The sequence below is a fragment of the Monopterus albus genome, unplaced genomic scaffold (assembly GCF_001952655.1).
Source record: "Monopterus albus unplaced genomic scaffold, M_albus_1.0 scaffold301.1, whole genome shotgun sequence".
Classification (NCBI taxonomy): Eukaryota; Metazoa; Chordata; class Actinopteri; order Synbranchiformes; family Synbranchidae; genus Monopterus; species Monopterus albus.
The window spans coordinates 109,788-128,593 of record NW_018128181.1 but is presented as its reverse complement, the minus strand read 5'-3'; the positions used below and the strand labels follow the sequence as shown (position 1 = coordinate 128,593).

At 40.1% G+C, this 18,806-nt stretch overlaps 2 protein-coding genes across 4 annotated transcripts in view; both read left to right on the top strand.

Annotated features, from left to right (window-relative positions):
- Positions 1 to 6,550: 6,550 nt before the first annotated feature.
- aoc2 (amine oxidase copper containing 2) lies at positions 6,551 to 13,729 on the top strand. 3 transcript variants are annotated; one of them, XM_020623501.1, is made up of 6 exons: positions 6,551 to 7,143; positions 7,193 to 8,267; positions 9,795 to 9,913; positions 10,629 to 10,801; positions 11,307 to 11,439; positions 11,558 to 13,729. In XM_020623501.1, the coding sequence occupies exons 1-6, from the start codon at positions 6,646 to 6,648 to the stop codon at positions 11,846 to 11,848; spliced, it is 2,289 nt and encodes a 762-aa protein (XP_020479157.1). In that variant the 5' UTR covers positions 6,551 to 6,645; the 3' UTR covers positions 11,849 to 13,729. The 3 variants fall into 3 exon arrangements, with proteins under 3 accessions (XP_020479157.1, XP_020479156.1, XP_020479158.1); XM_020623500.1 differs by having other exon boundaries at positions 6,551 to 7,161; positions 7,211 to 8,267; XM_020623502.1 differs by having other exon boundaries at positions 6,551 to 7,192; positions 7,242 to 8,267.
- Positions 13,730 to 16,082: 2,353 nt separating this feature from the next.
- The window catches only part of LOC109973692 (apoptosis regulator BAX-like), an 8,822-nt gene continuing 6,098 nt past the window's right edge, over positions 16,083 to 18,806 (top strand). Inside the window, exons 1-2 of the mRNA XM_020623476.1 lie at positions 16,083 to 16,364; positions 16,608 to 16,638. Coding sequence (XP_020479132.1) covers positions 16,337 to 16,364; positions 16,608 to 16,638 — 59 coding nt within the window. The 5' untranslated portion in view covers positions 16,083 to 16,336. The remainder of the gene's footprint in view (positions 16,365 to 16,607; positions 16,639 to 18,806) is intronic.

Sequence of the window (18,806 nt, the reverse complement as noted above, 5' to 3'; positions counted from 1 at the left end):
CAACTGTGCACACATAAGTCTAAATTCTGCTTCATTAAACACTGCCCTATTTTGATAAGTCTTGATAAGAATGTGTTGGTTATTCAGGTTTGTACCAAACATCAACAAACTATAAGGAACAATTTGCATTATAAATGTAACTCTAACCTGTTTTGAAAACCAAAAACAAGCAAACAGTGAGTTAATCATAGAAAATAAAGACTTCATCTTACTAATCCAGGGGTGAGTTGTGGTTCTAATGTACTGCACCAAAGTTGATTCCTTTGTAGGTTCCCATCCCATGTCACTGCTGAGAGACAAAAGTGGTGTAAACTTAGAGCATGAACTCCCACAGACAAGAAAATAGTAGTTCTATAAAAAAACAACCTATGTTCACAAAATACCAGAAGTACAGTATCATCTGTAATCACAGCCAGAAGGTTCCATGTTCGAGCCCCAGCTGACACGATGCCTTCCTGTGTTTCCTCCCACAGTACAAAAACATGCAGGTTAGGTTGATTGGCAACTCTAAAATTAGAAGGGCATCCGGCTTAAAACATGCCAGGTTTAGCAAAAGAGGGAGGTCACAAACTGCTTGGAAGTAGAGCAGACACCTTTGATTGAACATGTACAAAAATATACTTAAAATACAAATAGGCCATATCTGTGAACAGGTCAGTTATGTATGTTGAGTTTTGATGTGTGTGTGAGCACATGGATGTGATACAAAAAAAACAAAACCAAAGCCAGCAGGGTTAGTTGGAAGGTCAGGGGAAGAGAGAGTGGGAGGAGCTTGCAGTTCTAATTTATAGCATTCTTAGTGCATTGTGTTTAGGTGTGCCGCATCTATGAAAGGACTCAGCTTCACTTTCTGATTTCCTGAAAGAAAACTGTTTTTGTTTCTGAACTGCCTTAACAGAGAAATGTGTTTTGTGTCTGAACTGCTTTAATGGAGGAATGTGTTTTGTGTCAGAACTGCTTTAGCATAGGTATGTTTTTGTTTCTGGACTATGTACTGTTTTTTGTTTTTGAACCACTTTAGCGGAGGTATGATTTGTTTCTGAACTGACTTAACGGAAGAGTATTTTCCCAGCACTGGTTACTGTGGATTATCTTTATTTGAGTTACTGGCCCAGGCTGGCATAGCGCTGGCACTAACCCCACTCTGCACACCTCAGCACCAGAATCCACATCGCCACGTTCTTCTCAATCACTACTAACCTGCTCTGCCGTCTGCTGAGACCTCCCGCACTATTCATCTGTTCCGGTCTCCTGTGATTGCCTCCCCAGTCAGCCCGGCCATCCTGCTCTGGACCAACAGTCTTCACTACGCAGGTTCCCTGTATGATGTTCTAGACTTCTCCCCCTCGTCTGCCTGTAATCCTCCCTCACTCTCTCCCTCTCTCCCACACAGTGCCAAACCTCTCCGCCGACCTCGGGTTGTCCTTCCAGTGGGTTTCCTCCCACAGTACAAAAACATGCAGGTTAGGTTGATTGGCAACTCTAAAATTAGAAGGGCATCCGGCTTAAAACATGCCAGGTTTAGCAAAAGAGGGAGGTCACAAACTGCTTGGAAGTAGAGCAGACACCTTTGATTGAACATGTACAAAAATATACTTAAAATACAAATAGGCCATATCTGTGAACAGGTCAGTTATGTATGTTGAGTTTTGATGTGTGTGTGAGCACATGGATGTGATACAAAAAAAACAAAACCAAAGCCAGCAGGGTTAGTTGGAAGGTCAGGGGAAGAGAGAGTGGGAGGAGCTTGCAGTTCTAATTTATAGCATTCTTAGTGCATTGTGTTTAGGTGTGCCGCATCTATGAAAGGACTCAGCTTCACTTTCTGATTTCCTGAAAGAAAAGGAAAAAGCACCAAAAAAAAAAAAAAAACTCTAGATAGTTGCCTTGAAGGGTCACAGTCCATAAAGTCAATCTAGTGACAAAGCCTGACTCTTAGCCACTCCTCTTTATGGAGGACTGTATAGATCAGGTGGGCTCTGCTAACTTTGTTAGCAAGTTTGACTTGCTAAAAGGTTGGCAGGTTCTTTTAACACCTATGGCCAAGGGAAGTAGCCTCTTTTATTACCCCTACTGGCCTTTGCTCTTATACGGTCATGCCATCTGGGCTACATAATGCCCCAGCCACTTTCCAGCACTTAATGAATAAAGCAGTATCTGTTGGAGATTGACCAGTTTCCAGTTCCAACCACCAAAAAGAGCTGTCCTGCTTCTCGGGTATGGTGGGCTACTGTTGTGGGTTTCGACTGGACTCCACAATGAGTCTTTTGAATCTGTGAAGTCTCTACTGTGCTCTGCCCCTGTTGTAGCAGCTCCACAAATGAACACTGGTGCGATGCTTATGCAGGCTCATGAAAATTGTGTCCACTGTCCGGTGAGTTTCTTCTCAAAAAGGTTTAACTCACATGAGTTGAATTACTGTATTGTAGTGAAAACAGCACTTGTGTTCATTTGAGTTTTGAAGCACTTTGAAGTTTATGTGGGAGGATCAAACCCTCTGCTTCTGTTCTCGGAGCATAACCCGCATTCTTTTCAGAATCGTACCCCATAGCAGATATGCTCTTGTCTGTTTCTGCAGCCATTTCATTTAGACATTCAACATGTCAAAGAAGCTGAAAACATTGTGGCTGATGCTATGTCATGTGCCTTTCTTCCTGAAGTTTGACCAGGGTTGTGTGTTCCTGAAGTTGATTTCCTTCCTATTGGTTGTCTTTGTGCTTAAAAAAATGCTTCCTACTGTAGGTGCCAGGGTTGCCAAGGAGATGGGATTTGAAAGGAAATTATTACGTGCAATTTGAAGGATTTCAAAAGGACCCTGAACTAATTATTATTCGTGCACGTCACACTCACCGTGTTTATTTGGCAGGTCAAAGGTTTATTTATTGTCATTCCATCATGGTACATGAAAGAACAAAATTACAATACTCCAGGCCCAGTAGAATCTTAATATATATAAATAAATTTAAAAATCTAAATGAATCCTCCTAAAAAATAATAGTTTATAATATACACTTAATGAGCAACATCTAAAACCAATCATTGCATGACGTACTGTTCATCAGTCTAACAGCTGTGCAGTGTTTCCCTGCTGGTAGATGGTGTTTGACACTTGTTTCTATGATTCTGCAGCACCTGACCTGGGTCACCAAGAAGCATAAAGGACTGCTTTTCTGGGTATTTTGAGGGAGAGTGAGAGAAAACACAATCCTTCCTCCTAGGTTTGATTTGTATTTGCACTTATATTGCACTCGCGGCAATATGACTCTTGCCTACTTACACACCATGTATTTTGATTAGTTATTTTTCTTATTCTGGGTTAAAATAAAACATTTTCATGCAACATAGTTCTGTGTGTGGCCTATCTTTTCTTTACCAGCCATGAGCCAGGTGGTAACAGAATCAGAACAAATTATTGCTCCCTGCACATGTTACACGCATGTATCTAAACATGACCTAGTCCTTAGAAAACATGTGGCTGTTGTCTTGCAATAAAATGTTAGTGAGAAATCTGAAAATCTAAGCACAACAGAATGTTGAAGAGAATGCTGGCTGCATGTCTAATCTGGAAAAAAACATTTCCCACTGGGCTAGCAGGAAGCACAGTGGGCTGAGACCATACCAAGTATGAAAGATATCCCTCTCTGTGTGACCTGACAGGAGATTTCAGTCCTTTGTTGGTATGGTAGTTTGCATGTCCAGCTTCACTGAGGGCAGGATTTGGAGAAAGGTGTGACACAGATACAGCATACTACAGTATTTGGTGACAAATATAAAACTCTATATTGCTATGAGCAAGATAAATATTTATCCCAGCTGAACAATCTTTTCAAGCACAATTCGTGTTTTCCACCACAGACAGTGGTAGCTGTCAGTAAAAATTTGCTCTGAAGTGCATCAAAATTCTGAAAATTGTGTAAATTCTGGCTCTTAGAATTAAGAATGTGTGATACTTAAATGTTCCTAAGTATTACAGGAGAACTGCACCATTTTTTTTTACATTTCAGTGTATTTCCAGGTGTTGTGAAGTATTACTGCCTGTGTGAAAATGTTTTATAATCTTTTGTGTCTCCAGAGATAGTCGCTTGAGTCAAGACTATAAATTTGAAAAATAAAAAAATCTTTGGGTGTGGAGTTAGAAAGAAGTGAGCTGAACTGACCTTTTCTATCCACTTCTCACTTCTGCTTGAGGTTAGAGGCTCCAAGCTGCATTAGCCGATATTAGCATAACACCATCAGGATCTCTGACTGGACTATCTGTGTTTGAGTTGCATTAGGTGCCAGGTTTTAACAAGGAAGAAGAATGTATAGAATAAAGAAGATGATATGTCTGCTTCAGCTGCATCACTTTTGATCCTGTGCACCATGAAGAGTGCAACACTAGATCTTGGACTTGGTGCTCATGATGCTTTCATGGAGCTCAGTTTCTCTTCAGGCAACAGATAATACATACCCTCGGGTATACACCCTGGGCAGGTCACCAGTCTCTCACAGGGCTACACATGTGTATTCATTATAGTGTATTTCATCCATATTATATTTATTGAGTGTAAAATACACAAAATCTGGTGCATTTAAAAGATAATGCATAATGACAAATGTAAATAATTTTATATACTTGCCAGTAAACCTGTACTGATTTGGAGGGGCAGAAGCCTACATGTATAGTAAGTGACTAGTGTTATAAAACCTCCCTAAATGTTTATGGTTACTATGTACTTCTACTCTAGTATATCCTACTGTAAGATCTCATCAACATAACAGTGGAAATACTCTACGTTTTCCACTTGTGTGCAACAGCAGATTATATGCACAATATGCTGTAAATGTTTAATCCTGACAAGGTTTGAATGAAGCTGTGATGACACATCACCTTCTTATTTCAAAAGAATTAGGAGTCAGGCTTCTATATGAAATTAAAAATGTTTTTACTCATAACTGAAATATGTTTTAAATCATTTTTACAACTCCTCTTTAGAAGTTTTTATAGATACCACACTTGATTGTATGAGCAAAATGAGTTAATTATTATTTTTTTGTAATCATTCCTTGAACGCTGGGTGGCATATTGGTGCGGTGGTTAGCGAGGTCACCTCACAGCAAGAAAGTTCCAGGTTTGAGCCTGGGCTGACCGGGGGCCTCTCTGTGTGGAGTTTTGTTAGAAAAAGTTAACAATGTGAGACAAAGGAAACTGAGACTTTTGAAAATTATCAAGGTAGCTTTTAATATTCTTGCAAAAGGGAGCTTTTATATCGAACACTTAAGAGTGGTCTCTGTGAAAATGCTCAAAGGGGCAGCCCCCTCAGGTATTTTCTATACAGTACAGTGCATAGCTTATTGCTGAGTTGTTATCTTAGTTCCACCAGCTTAGCCTCTCCGCCCTAGGCGTGGTCAGTGAGTCGTTGTGTGTTATCTTGTCAGAAGACTGATCATGTCTCATGACCTTTTTAACTGGAGATTACACATCTGTTCATAAATAGCATGATTAACGCAAGAAACGGCTGTGTTCAGTATTTTTTTCTATCAAGTTTGCATGTCCTCACTGTGCCTGCTTGGCCTCCCTGCCCCTTTGTTTGTTTGTTGTGTTTCGTTTTTACAGAACTGTGTTTAAATAAATGGAATGTGTGCGCACTTCAGCTTTAAAAATGTCAGAAATGAAATGCTTGCATGTTGTTGGAGTGTGAAGGAGTCAGAATGGTCACATTGCCTTGTTCTTTCTTTTTCGCTTGAAATCATATAATCACAAAGATGATTAAAAAGTAGTGCCTAAAATAGTCAAGCAGCATGCGTAAAAAAAGTCATGTTGGCTGTGTAGCTGACCAGAGTTTACTTTACATGAAACCTAGCTGTTTGCTCCATAGAGGAGGGAGGGGCAGGGTACCTGCAGTTTGTTGTGTGTTCCACCCTGCGGAGTTTATAGTTTTTCAATAGGGCATATTTTAGTGATGCACATATTCCTCCCGAGGGAGTTTGTTGTTGTTTTTCAGTGGGACATGTTTTAGTGATACACCGCTAGTAAGTTTAGCATGAAAACAGTCACAGGTTGTCTCTTCTTCGAATTTACGTATTGAGCCATCCACTTATCTAGCATAGCACGACAAACCGTGGAGCATATATTTAATATATATAAAAATGTAGAGCATGCACCACAAACTGCAGGCAACTGGAATGTTCTCTGTTAAAACGTGTTATGTATTAGATATTTTTGTTTATTTTATGTAATGTCCATTTGGAATAGCATTGTGTAAATACTTTTGTTTGGGAAACAGGTTTGGAAACTCAGATGTCCGAGTTTTCCACGTGTCCTTAAACGCACCGTGCATTCGTGGATCGTGTAAAATGTGTTTTATGTGCAGTTTGTACAGCATGCATTTGTGAACAGCATGACACACACAGAAATGGCTTTATACGTGCAGATTGCGCAGCACGCATTTGTGAACCTCATGACACACACACACAAATCACTTGTTACAGACAAAACGTTAAACACGCATTTGTAACATTTTTGATAGTATTTTATCTCCATAGCTATGGGGCCCATGCAGAGAAGGGTGGGAAAAGAAAGACTTAGTGGCGCGCCTCCACTTTCCAAAACCATTTGACCGCTAACTCCTCACTCCCCTCATTCTTTCTCCAAGCCTGTGCGTAATGGTAGAGCGAAAGATGAACTCTCTGGTGAAATGGGCGCTCATCCTCTTTGTCCTCGTTTCCATCATTCTCAACATAGTCCTGATCAGCATCCACTCCAGCAGGACGCCCAGATGTGCTGCTCAGAGGGTTCACCCGCTAAGGGGCAAACACGACGAGCGTAGTCTTGTGTTCGCTGACCTCACCCAGGAGGAGTACTTGCAGGTCCAGCAGTACATGTTAAAACAGAAGGACTTAGACATATCCACCAAGCAGACCACCAAGCCATCGCATAATTTCTTGTTCGTTATAGACCTCTCTCTGCCAAAGAAAGCCGAAGCGCTGGCCTACTTGGAAGGGACAGGCCCCGAGCCGAGAAGAGAGGCGACGGCGGTGGTCTTCCACGGCGCCCAAAAGCTCATCAAGGAGTACGTAGTGGGGCCTCTTCCCAATCCGACAGAACACAGAGATGTCACCATGGAGAGGTACAAGATGGATCTGCCTATCACTGCGCGCACTGTCACCGTCGGAGAATACATTTTGCTTTATGAGTTTTTTGAGACTGAAAGTCACCGTCGGAGAATACATTTTGCTTTTCAAGTTTTCTGAGACTGAAGTCTTCTCCAAGCTGCGGACGCTTTTGAAAGAGAGTTTTGGTGTGGGCAAGGATAAGAAGCTGGACGCCTTTGAGCAGATGCCCCGTGGAGTCCGATCCGGGGACAGAAAGACCTGGGTATCTTTCTTCAGGGAAATGAGCGGCATGTACATCCACCCGGTGGGCTTAGAGGTGCTGATCAACCATGAGAGCCTAAACGCGTCTATGTGGAAAGTGGAGCGGCTGTTCTATAACGGCCAATACTTCGACACGGTGGAAGAACTCAGAGAGAAATATAATGCTGGCTCTGTGAAGAAAATCGTTTACAAGGAGCCGTCTGACTATGGTTCTCTGAAACCCAGGAACAAGACTCTGCAGGTCAGCCCGCAGCTGTTTTACGCAGAAGGGAAGCGCTACAGCGTCAGCAAGAACCACGTCTTGTACCTGGACTGGAGCTTTGCCTTTGGGCTGAGCTCTCTCACGGGCATGAGGGTGTTTGATGTGCGGTTCAAGAATGAGAGGATAGCCTATGAGCTGAGCGTGCAGGAGGCCATGTCGACGTACGGTTCGGTGACACCGACGGCAATGCTCACCAAGTTTCTGGATTCCAGCTCCGGGATAGGGCGCTTCGCACACGAACTGGTCCGTGGTGTGGATTGCCCTTATGAGGCCACTTACGTGGACACATACCGCTACATCGATACCCCAGTCCCGGTCAGATTTAGGAATTCAATCTGCATCTTTGAGCACAACATGGGTCAGCCCCTGCGGAGGCACTTCGCTGACTTTTTCCACAACAGTTATGGTGGGATGGTGAACAGCGCCTTAGTGTTCAGGACCATTACAGCTATAGGAAACTATGACTACGTGTGGGATTTCATCTTCTACCAGACCGGATCAGTGGAGGCTAAGGTGCACGCCACCGGCTACATCACCTCCTCCTACCTGGTGGACGGTAGTCTGAAATTTGGACACCAGGTGGCGGACAAGGTCCTGGGCAATATCCACACCCACTTCATCAACTTCAAAGTGGACCTGGATGTGTCGGGTGAGTGGCAGTAGTTTAGTCTATTCATCTCTGTATCTGTGCAGGGCAGACAGTAATAGCAATATAAAAACAGGTTAATTATAAAGGTCTGTTACCCCTAAGAGCAAAATATCATGTCACTTCACCAGTGTTTCATGCTTTTGTCATGGCCATGGGACTATAAGGAAGGGCTTTAGCCAGGGTGTTAGAAATATTAAGCTCATGGGTTCGAGACTTACACAGAATTAAAAACTTAATAATTTCAGAATTACACATTTTGGTAACACTTTATAATAACTACACCTTATTCATCCTTAGTTAACCATGAATAAGTACTTAATTAATGATGAGAAAAGCATTAATTAAGCATGACTCATACTTAATAACACATTCACTAACGATTTACTCCTGGTGACTAAGGTCATGCATAAGGTCGTTATTCGCTGTTCATTCATACTTAATAAAACATGAATAGATGATTTATTAATACTGCAATGCATGAATATGTCAGGGAGTTGTTAATTGTTAGTTACTGTTTTTTGTGATCCCTTCTAAAGTGAAGACTGTTTATGGTTTATTAAGCATTAATTAATATGTAAAAAAGTACCTCAAGCTCTTTTGAGCTGTGGAAATGCAGATCTGAAACAGTCAAAATCAAGACATGACACAAGGATACCGAACATATTTTTTGTATTCAATTTTTGCTTATTCATGGTTAACTAAGGATGAATAAGGTGTAGTTATTATAAAGTGTTACCCATATTTTATATGGTTAATTGGAGCAGGCTACACAACACACAAAATAATGGGGTTAAGGTATCAGTGCCCTGTAAATTTCATCCTGTCATGGTGATGATTGTTGATATTTTGCAACAGTAAAGAGAGTCCTATGGAAATTGGTTTCCAGCAGCAACTGTATTTTCCTGCCTTGAAAATGTCCAAAACAGGCTGATTATTTGATTTCCCATGCACTTCTAAAGCCATATATAGAGTAAAAACTAGATGATTCACAGAATGTTGTCATTGGCTAATGTGATAACTCAAACCCTAAATAGATGTTATATAGGCCAAGTGATGTGCTTGATGTCAGGCCTCTTAAATGGAACAGGTTTCAACAATGGCCAATCACAGAACCTGGCTGTGTGCCCATTGTGATTTGATTTGAAGATTAAAGCTGGATAAGCAAATATACTGTATGTACAGATGCAATATTTAATTGTCAGACTGCATAGTCTGAACCGAGACAATGAATCTGTAAAGCTAAAACAGGACGTGAACTAAAACACTCCACTGAGCTGAGGGGAACTACAGAGTTGGTGTTAGTTCCATGTGGGTTCATCACTAGACAGTCATTACACATAGTCACAGTCCATTGTGGGCACAAAAATATCTATTAGTGCAGCGTTATACATTTTTAAAAATAAAATAAAGTTAAAAAAATAAATACCTGACATGGATCAATAGTAGATTCATATTCCCATTGTAGCTCTATTCTGGCTACAGAAAACAATTATTGTTACAAACATGTTTGCATCCTTTTCTCTGCAGGTTTGAAAAATGTGTTCCAGACCAAAGACATGCAGTATGTTAATGTGTCACTGCCTTGGATGCCTGATCGCCACGCGATGATTCCTCAGCTGGTGGAGCGTCAGCTTAAAACAGAACAGGTCTGCCTTGAACCTCATTCATTTCCTTAAAATATCCACTTCGATTTAAGTTTCTTTTAACAACAGTGAAAGAAGCATAATAGGTACGGGTAATGGAGGTCATGGACAACATGATGTGTTGAGATGCCAGAATGTCTTAAAGAGGTATTTTTTTCAAAGATTGCATATGTATGGACAGTATTATCACCATTTACTTCTAAAATGAGGGGAATCTATTTTAAATGACATTAGCATTAAACAAAATACTTAACTGACCATTAAAAAACTATAATCCCAGAATATGGGCTATCCAGACATTGTAAAAGTATTAATGAATGATTCTAAATTGCAATTTATGTGTCTGTTTTACATTTTTGAATCTTCATACTCACAAGGTACAATTTTATTACATATACTGTAGATGCTGTAGATCACTGTGTGAATGTGCATATTTATGAGAAGAAATACTACACTGAGACTATTGTGAATATTTATGCAGAAAAAAACACTGTTTATATTAATGTAACATTTTTCCATGTTTTCATGTTTTTGTTTGGTAAAGCATATGTCGTACTCTTAAAACAAACTTTAGGGGATACAGTGTGTACTGCATGTACATATCCCCATACAAGGGGCAAGTAAACAGTAAACCAGCTGTGTAATATTCATACCATATGTACTATTCTAAGAATTTTTAAATCCACCATTGTTGTTGTAACCCTTGACCCCTGCACAGGAGGCAGCACTGCGTTACGACTCCAAGACTCCACTACCTCGCTACCTCCACATCGCCAGCAACCTGACCAACCGTTGGGGCCACCAGCGCTCCTACAGACTGCAGGTGTTCAGCTTTTCAGGTGACCACCTCCCAGAGAGCCAGGCTGAGGAGAGGGCCATGTCCTGGGCCAGGTGAGACTGCACAGACAGAGTGGAAAAACATCACAGTTTCAGATGTTAGGATTGTAATTATTTTTTGTTTTGATGATTAAATGTTCTGTTAGATAAAACGTGTTGTACAGATACTCACAGGAGCAAGAAATATGACCTCCAGCAGGCCCAGTAATATCTTGGATTATATTTATTATAAACAGCCAGTAGATGTCAAAGCATGTCAAAGTAGCAAATTTGCTGAACACTAATGAATTATGAAAATAATGGAATTATTCAAAATATTTGAACATAAAAATGAACATTAAGTGAGCACTAATTGCTCCTCTTATTAAATAAAAAATGTCCACAGCTAATAAAAAAAAACTAATTGCCAAAAAAATAAAAATAAAACATACACGCACACAAGCAAGGCTGCCTGCAGATGTGTTGGCAGACAATTTTTTGCTTATTGCCCTCATGAGTGGCCAATCAGTCTCACTAATCTAAAGTCACCTCTCACTGCACCTCTTCTGTCTGTCTCCAGGTATAAGGTTGCCATCACCAAGCACAAGGACTCCGAGCAGACCAGCAGCAGTCTATATAGTCAAAACAACATCTGGACTCCAGCTGTTGACTTCAGCCAGTACATTGAAGACAACGAAAGCATTGTAGACCAGGTATGTTGAGATGGAGTCTAGGTGTAAAAAAACAAAACAAAAACGAATATAAATTCATTTTAAAACCTTAAACTAGATAACTCACCTAAATGAATTAGCATGATTTGTGTGTCCCCAGGACCTGGTTGCCTGGGTGACCACTGGTTTCCTCCACATCCCTCATGCTGAAGACATCCCCAACACAGTAACTGTTGGCAACGGGGGCGGGGTCTTGCTGCGGCCCCACAACTATTTTGATGAGGACCCATCCATCTACTCTGCTGACGCTGTGTACTTCAGCCCGGGCAGCGAGGACAGCTGTGACACCAACAGGATGGCCTGCCTTGCTAAAGAGACCTGCAGTCCTGTGCTGGAACCCTACACCTACCATGGCTTTGATGGCGTCATGAAGTTTGATGAATGGTCCTGATTTATTGAGCACTGCTAGGTAATAGCTTCAGTGCCCTGATGAACTCAGAGATGTGCTTGGGCTGTTTTCATCTATCAAGAAACTTCTGTCAATGTTAACATGTATATAGAAATAGTTTGGTATGGCAAATTGTCTGTGCTATATGAATTTTAAGCATGAACTTGAGAAATTTTTATGTTAGAACAAGGGTTTTCAACCAGTGGTCCACAGCCTTCTGGTGGTCCACAAAGGCACTGCAGGTGGTCCCTGATCATGCCTTCAGGAATTCACTGTAGGGTTTTTAAAATGAGTTTTTTAGACTCATTTTTATGAATTACTTATTGTTTGTGAAGAATCAAATTCATGCAATTATACAAAATATAAAAAAGCAAAGGTGTCTGAGAAATAAAATATTGCTCATCTGGTGTAGCCACCCGACAACAATGGTCTTTGAGTTACCTCTTAGTCAGAATGGAGGTCCCTGGACCACAATAAGTTGAAAACCCCTGCATTAGAAGAGAATGCTAATTTTCTTTCTTTCTGAGATTGACATGAGGAGAGTGATACCATTCTCTGTGTTAAATACAGAGCTGGAGTCAGGATATGACTTGACTGGAAGCTTTAAAAATATGTCTGCTAGGAGTGGAGGAAAACATTGATTCACATGAGAACAGCGGTTCTTAGTCTCTGTGATTCACAAATATGAAAAGTTTGTTTTTGTATGTGGCCCCATATCTGCACACTCCTATTTTCATATTTCACAGTCAGCACTATTCTCCAACACAGTGGTCAAACGTGCTGGACCCATCTGGTCAAAACTCATTTATTTTAGCTTCATCTTATTAATTAAAGAATGTGCTGCTGGTATTTATCATGTTCTTTGCCAAAGATGAATCTTGCAGCTTTGTGAGCATTGGTTTTCTTTTTGGATGCTGCCAATAGAGGCTGACTTCATGCAACATACTTCACACTGTCTGATCAGTCACAAATCATCCTTGTGCCAAATCAGAAGCTCTAACTTGTCTGTTTTTCAAAGACAAGGTTGTGTAAATAGTGACTGGTATGTGGCACCATTTTTTGAGGTTGCTCACGGAACCTTCTGTTATTGATAGTATGACGCTTACTACACCTCCTGACCACAGCTGAAGGTGCTTCAGCTTCTGTTCAGTAGCTACTGATGTTCCAGTGCCCTCTGCCATCTTTAGGAAGTCTCACAGTCTGGTTTCTTACTCGTTCAGGCCGTTACTCACCACGTGGAAATATTTTGCAATAACTTTAGTTGAGAAAAATATGGTGTTCACAGATTCTTTTAAAATTGTGTAAATGCAGTTAGACTAATCAGGTTTTGACTCAGGTCTGTACTTTTGGCACAAGATTCATGTCAGTCTTCTCCTCTCACTCTCGAAAAGAAAATGCGCAAAATGGTAAACTGTTCTTTTAAACTAGGCCAAGTTATTCATCTGTATGACCATGAAAATCTATAGTGTGCGTGTGTGTGTGTGTGTGTGTGTGTGTGTGTGTGTGTGTGTGTGTGTGGTGGGGGATTCCTTCACTAAGTGTTCTCTACAGATTCATACAGATCTACAGATCCAAATTAACTACACAGATGTCTCCCTGAAATAGAAGGAATTGTGGCTGCCCATTGGCTACCTCTCAACACACAAGCTTACAAATATATAGTTTCATTTTTAAAAGGCTCAGTAATTTTCTAAAGTGGCTGGTCATTGTAATTTTTAACAAACATTACTGAAAGAGAAGGAATTAGTGCATTTGCCAGCGATATTTCAGCAAAGAATGACTGTGTTTGGGTTTGAGTCAAATTAGTGTGTGTTTGTTCATGGTAAGGAAGGAACATGTCACTCATTGCAAGAGTGTGGCTTACTGATGTGTTTGAAATAGTTTTTTTTAGTTCTATAGCGCAGTTTTTTTTTTTTTGTTCTATAGCACAGAGGAATAACAAATATCAGGCTGTGGATACAAACACATGATCAACCTACTGTTGGTCTGGGTCTGTTTAAAGGATTTGAAAATAAGGAATATCACTAGACTTAAACTTTAAACTGAACAAAATATCCAAGGAACTGACATTAAATTGTGAATGGACTACACTAGCATACTATAGTAGCATGCTTCTACCTTGAGCAGCGCTTTACAGTTAGCTTCTGACTGAACCATTCACATGCAGAGCTGCCACACTAGGTGCTGGCCTGCCCATTGGGAATAACTTGGAGAAGCAACTTGGCATGTGGATATGAGGAGCTGGGGGTCGACCCACCCCCTTTACATTTATAGTACACAGCCTACTCTACTTCCAGAGCCACAGCCATACTGTCACAATAGTATATACAACTAGAATTACCTCTACAAGGTTGTATGCCTTCACCAAATTCATGGGAATGGGACAGATGTGAGGTCACTGATCTTGACTTTTGACAACCAAAATCTAATCAGTTCATCTTTGAGTCCAAGTGAACATTTGTGGGCCCTGCGATGGACTGGCGACCTGTCCAGGGTGTACCCTGCCTTCGCCCGATTGCTGGCTGGGATTGGCTCCAGCCCCCGCGATCACGTTTGGGACTGAGCGGCATAGAAGATGAATGAATGAACATTTGTGCAAAATCTGAAAAAAATTCACTCAAGGCATGAGGGAATTATATTCCATATTTGAAATATTATATTGTGTAATAACATTTATGGCCCATCCTTAGAAGTTTTTACACTGTACCCACCAGACTTGCTGAGCAAAATGAGAGATTCATCTTTTCTTGTAACCGCCGCATAGCTAAAACTACTACAGTCTAATACAACAGTCCTGTAATAAATCTTCCTTCATGAAGCATAATGTTCAGGTATTGCTCAAGCTGTTTTAGAGAGGTGCTAATTCAACTGTATGATTTTGGAAGATGTAGTTGTGCTCCTGGTGAATTATAGAGAAGTGTTTCTGTTATTTTGTCCACACCATTTATATTAATGAGTCTAGGCAAAATAACAGAAACAGGTCTCTGTGTAATCTCTAATCTGACAACACTGGTTCATAATGTTACATGTTGTGTTTCTTTTAACTGTATACTTCATGGCTTTTCCTAAGTAAATGGGAAATGCAGTTGAACCTTTCTCACTTTGTAATCAATTACAGATTAAAAATTCTGAGTTATTAAGACTCCCATTTATTGATGCAACAAACTGGTTTAATTGGTTGGCACAATTTCAGTTTTCACTATGCTGATATTTTAGGTTCCTAAAACCTTGAATTTTTGCTTAAGCCAAAGAAACAAGTTTTGCTTTTTGAATTATTTGTGCAAATTTAATAAAGTGGAGTATATTTCCTGATACACATGTATTGGGTTTTTAGCAGGTGATTGTGATTTTTTTAACACCAGTAAATATCAAAGTTTCTGGTGGTTCAAGCTCAGTCTATTTAAAAAAATAAATACCGTAAAATCCGGACTATTGAGCGCACCTGAGTATAAGGCGCGCCCACTAAATTGGTACATATATAGGCCACACTTGTCCATAAGCCGCAGGTGTCCACGTTGTAACATGAGATATTTAAACAGAAAGATGTTGCACAGCTTTTGTCGTCTTTTTGGATTGAGTCAGTTCTTCGGGTTGCCATCTCCAACGTCTCATCATCCATTCATTGATGCCAAGCTTACGTGCAGCACCTCAATTTCCTTCTTCAACAGCCAGATCGATCGCCTTTAACTTGAAAGCTGCATCATATGCATTTCTTCGTGCGTTTTCCATGATGATGGTATGTGCATGAGGCGCAAAATGACTGATCTGAAGAATTTAGTGTGAGTGCATTTGATTTAATTCGAACAGTTTCATTGGTCCACTGTGAACTGTTGGGTAATTTCATCGGTCTCATGTGACGAGGCTAAATGTATTGGCGGCACGAAGCTCGTTAGCCCGTAAAAATCCATAAATTAGCCGCATCATCAAGCCGCCGGGTTCAAAGCTTGTGACAAAAGTAGCAGCTTATAGTCCGGATTTTACGGTAGAACTGATTCCACCAGAATGACCTGGCAATGTGGGAACGGATTTGATGCAACACTCAGAGTATGTTTAGGGAGATGCAAATTTCACAGTTGCTCACAAAATAGGGGGTCATGTTTTTTTATCTGGGTCAAAAGGGAAGGCAAGGCTAATCTGGAAGTACCCAAGATTAAACATTAAATGGTTGGAAATGAGTATGTGATGGCCACTTTAAATGGATTAAAAAAGAAGAAGAAACAAAAAAACATGACCCATGTTTCCACACGGATGAATTTATGTAAAGAACACACATTTGCGCCGCCTCTTTTGAGTGCAACTCAATATAATGTCAATGTAGATATGTGAGAGTTTGAAAGTTTTTTCGATTTGTGGATGATAGTTCATTTCGAAAGCAGAAGTAACTGTATATAGTATTTAATGTCGCTGAAGTTTTGAAAAGATGTTTTAAGTGACACTAAATCAAGGAAGACGAGTTTCTTGCGGATTTTTCTCATAAGTTTTTTTTAAACCATGGCTTGTGAAGGAAACGGGATGTCAGGTAAGTTTGAGAAGGCAACAGTTAACTTATAGTTTAGGCCACATTAAAGTAACCTAAGATGACAGCCTTTTCACTTAATTCACTTTATATCTGCACATTTTATCGTCTGTATTAGCTGGATGCTACTGTCACAACATTGTAACAGTTAGCGAGCCCGTGGTTATAACGATGCAGCTATAACATTTTAATATGTTAACTAGTATAACGTTAGCTACACTAATTTTGTTTTTTTTTCTTCAACAGATGAGAGGATAGGAGCTGCCCTGATAAGGGAGTGAGTGTCCCTTCATTTTTAAAACGTTTCACACAATGACATTGAATAACTTTGTGAATAAACAAAACAGCGAAGTCTCCCAGCTCAAAACAAACGATCATTATTGTTTTTACACTATCAGATGTCATTTTAGGTAATTTTTTTGAGCATTTAATGCCTATTTCCAGTATTGAATAAGTTCTTAAGTATTAGGTTTATCAATTAATCAATTACCATAGTCTAAACACGTACAGAAATCTTGGATAAACATTATCACAAGTTTCTGGAGCTCATGGTAACATTTTCAAATAGCTTATTTTGTATGATCAACAGTCCAAAACCCAAAAGGTGTTGTTAAACAAGAAAAGCAACATGTTATCTCATTTAAGAAACTGTTACTTAATTGATAATACAAACATTTAATCTTTTATTTATGTTATTTTTATCTAAATCGTTGCTTGGCTAACGGCAAGGCAAATTTATTTGTATGGCACTTTTAAATGATGTCCCATTCAGATGAATAGGAAAGTTTGTTTGTTTGTTTAATTTGATCCACATTAGCTGCTGCATCAGAGTAGCTATCATGAGATCCTTTTACATATATACAGTACATACTAATAATGTATCGATACCAGAGTATGGTCTGTTACCACCCTCTAGTACTTGTACTCGTAAAACTTGTCTGATACTACGAACCATTTAACAGCAACATTACATTCTGGGCAGGGGCTGTGAAATCATTTCACCCTAACAGAAGTTCTCATGCCTAAAATATTCAAAACTACTGTTTTACAGTATATTGTGTAGTAGGCTACAGAAATTCAGTCAATTATACATGCTATATTCAGTAGGAATGGTGGCATTGCTGTGTTTTCTTATTACATGTCAGCCATGTGATAGACAGGCGACCTGTCCAGAGTGTACCCTGCCTCTTGCCCAGTGTCAGCTGAGAGGCATGTTTGGGCAGAGATCCGATCTCTGTCCAAACATGCCCACCAGGACAATAGGCGTCGGCCGACAGGGGAGGATTCAAAGACAGGTAACGACTCTCACTGGTACCGTGCTATAACGACCCCGTTAAGAGACATTGTTGGCCTTCAAAGGACTGAAACACCACTGAGAGGGATAAATATCTCTGGCTCAACACCAGTCAGTCAGAACTGATGAAGCCTCTTGGATTGAGAGGTGAAACGTCTTCGACCTAGAAACCTAGTCCAGTTTATTTTTTTCAAAGTTTTTTTTTTTTTCCAGCTTACTATGACCTGGATGACTGAGAATCTGCACAGACATACCTGTTTCAACATTTTGTAGTCAGACGATTACCTGGGCAAACAAATTCAGCCACTTTCAACAACTATGAAAAGAACTGTCATTTGCTGCCCTGGCCTAAAACATGTAATTTTCTCACCCCAAGAAATACACGGGTCTTGTGCTCTTTAAGAGATTTTCAGCATCATAGGTTTGCATTTGACAAACCATACATTTTCTAACCCAACTTTGCATTGTTAAATTTATTATTTAGCTAAAGCAAGTTTCATTTTCACTTTCATTTTGCAGTAACAGCCCTACCCTCTTACAGTAAATCATGCCATTCATAATCCATGTGCTGTATCAGTGTCTTGAGTCAGCCTCTGGATTATTTATCACTTCCTGTCAATTTAAACATGCACTGAAATTAGCATTATCACTTTTTACCATGTAAGTAAGTGCAAAGTTACTAAATTCATCGACCCAGCAATCATAATCCATTAGGGAATAGCAGGTTTGGGAACGCCTAATATCACAGTCAGCAATTTAAGAGATTAATTTAATGAGGATACATGCTCGCACCGAATATGGTTTCACAACTACTGGTGCATAGTGTGCATTGGTGTGGTTTCAGCTGGTTGCACACCTCCCAACGTTTGTAGCTTGGTGCATGCCATCCGTGGTGCAAGGCTGGAAAAATAGTGTTATACCCCAGTTCTTTTACTGGACAGATCTGAGTAAGGAAGGAGTCCGTCTTTCTTGATTTTAGTGCTGGTTTATTTACAAAAATATGTATATATAAAAGGATTACAAAACACAACCCAGGGCTCCCTCCTTCAGACAAGCTGCTGGAGAAGAGCAGGAAAAAAAGCACAGAAACACAGAGCCTAATACATTTATCAGTTTTGGGCTAACCCCTTACACAGATGAAGTCCGTCCCG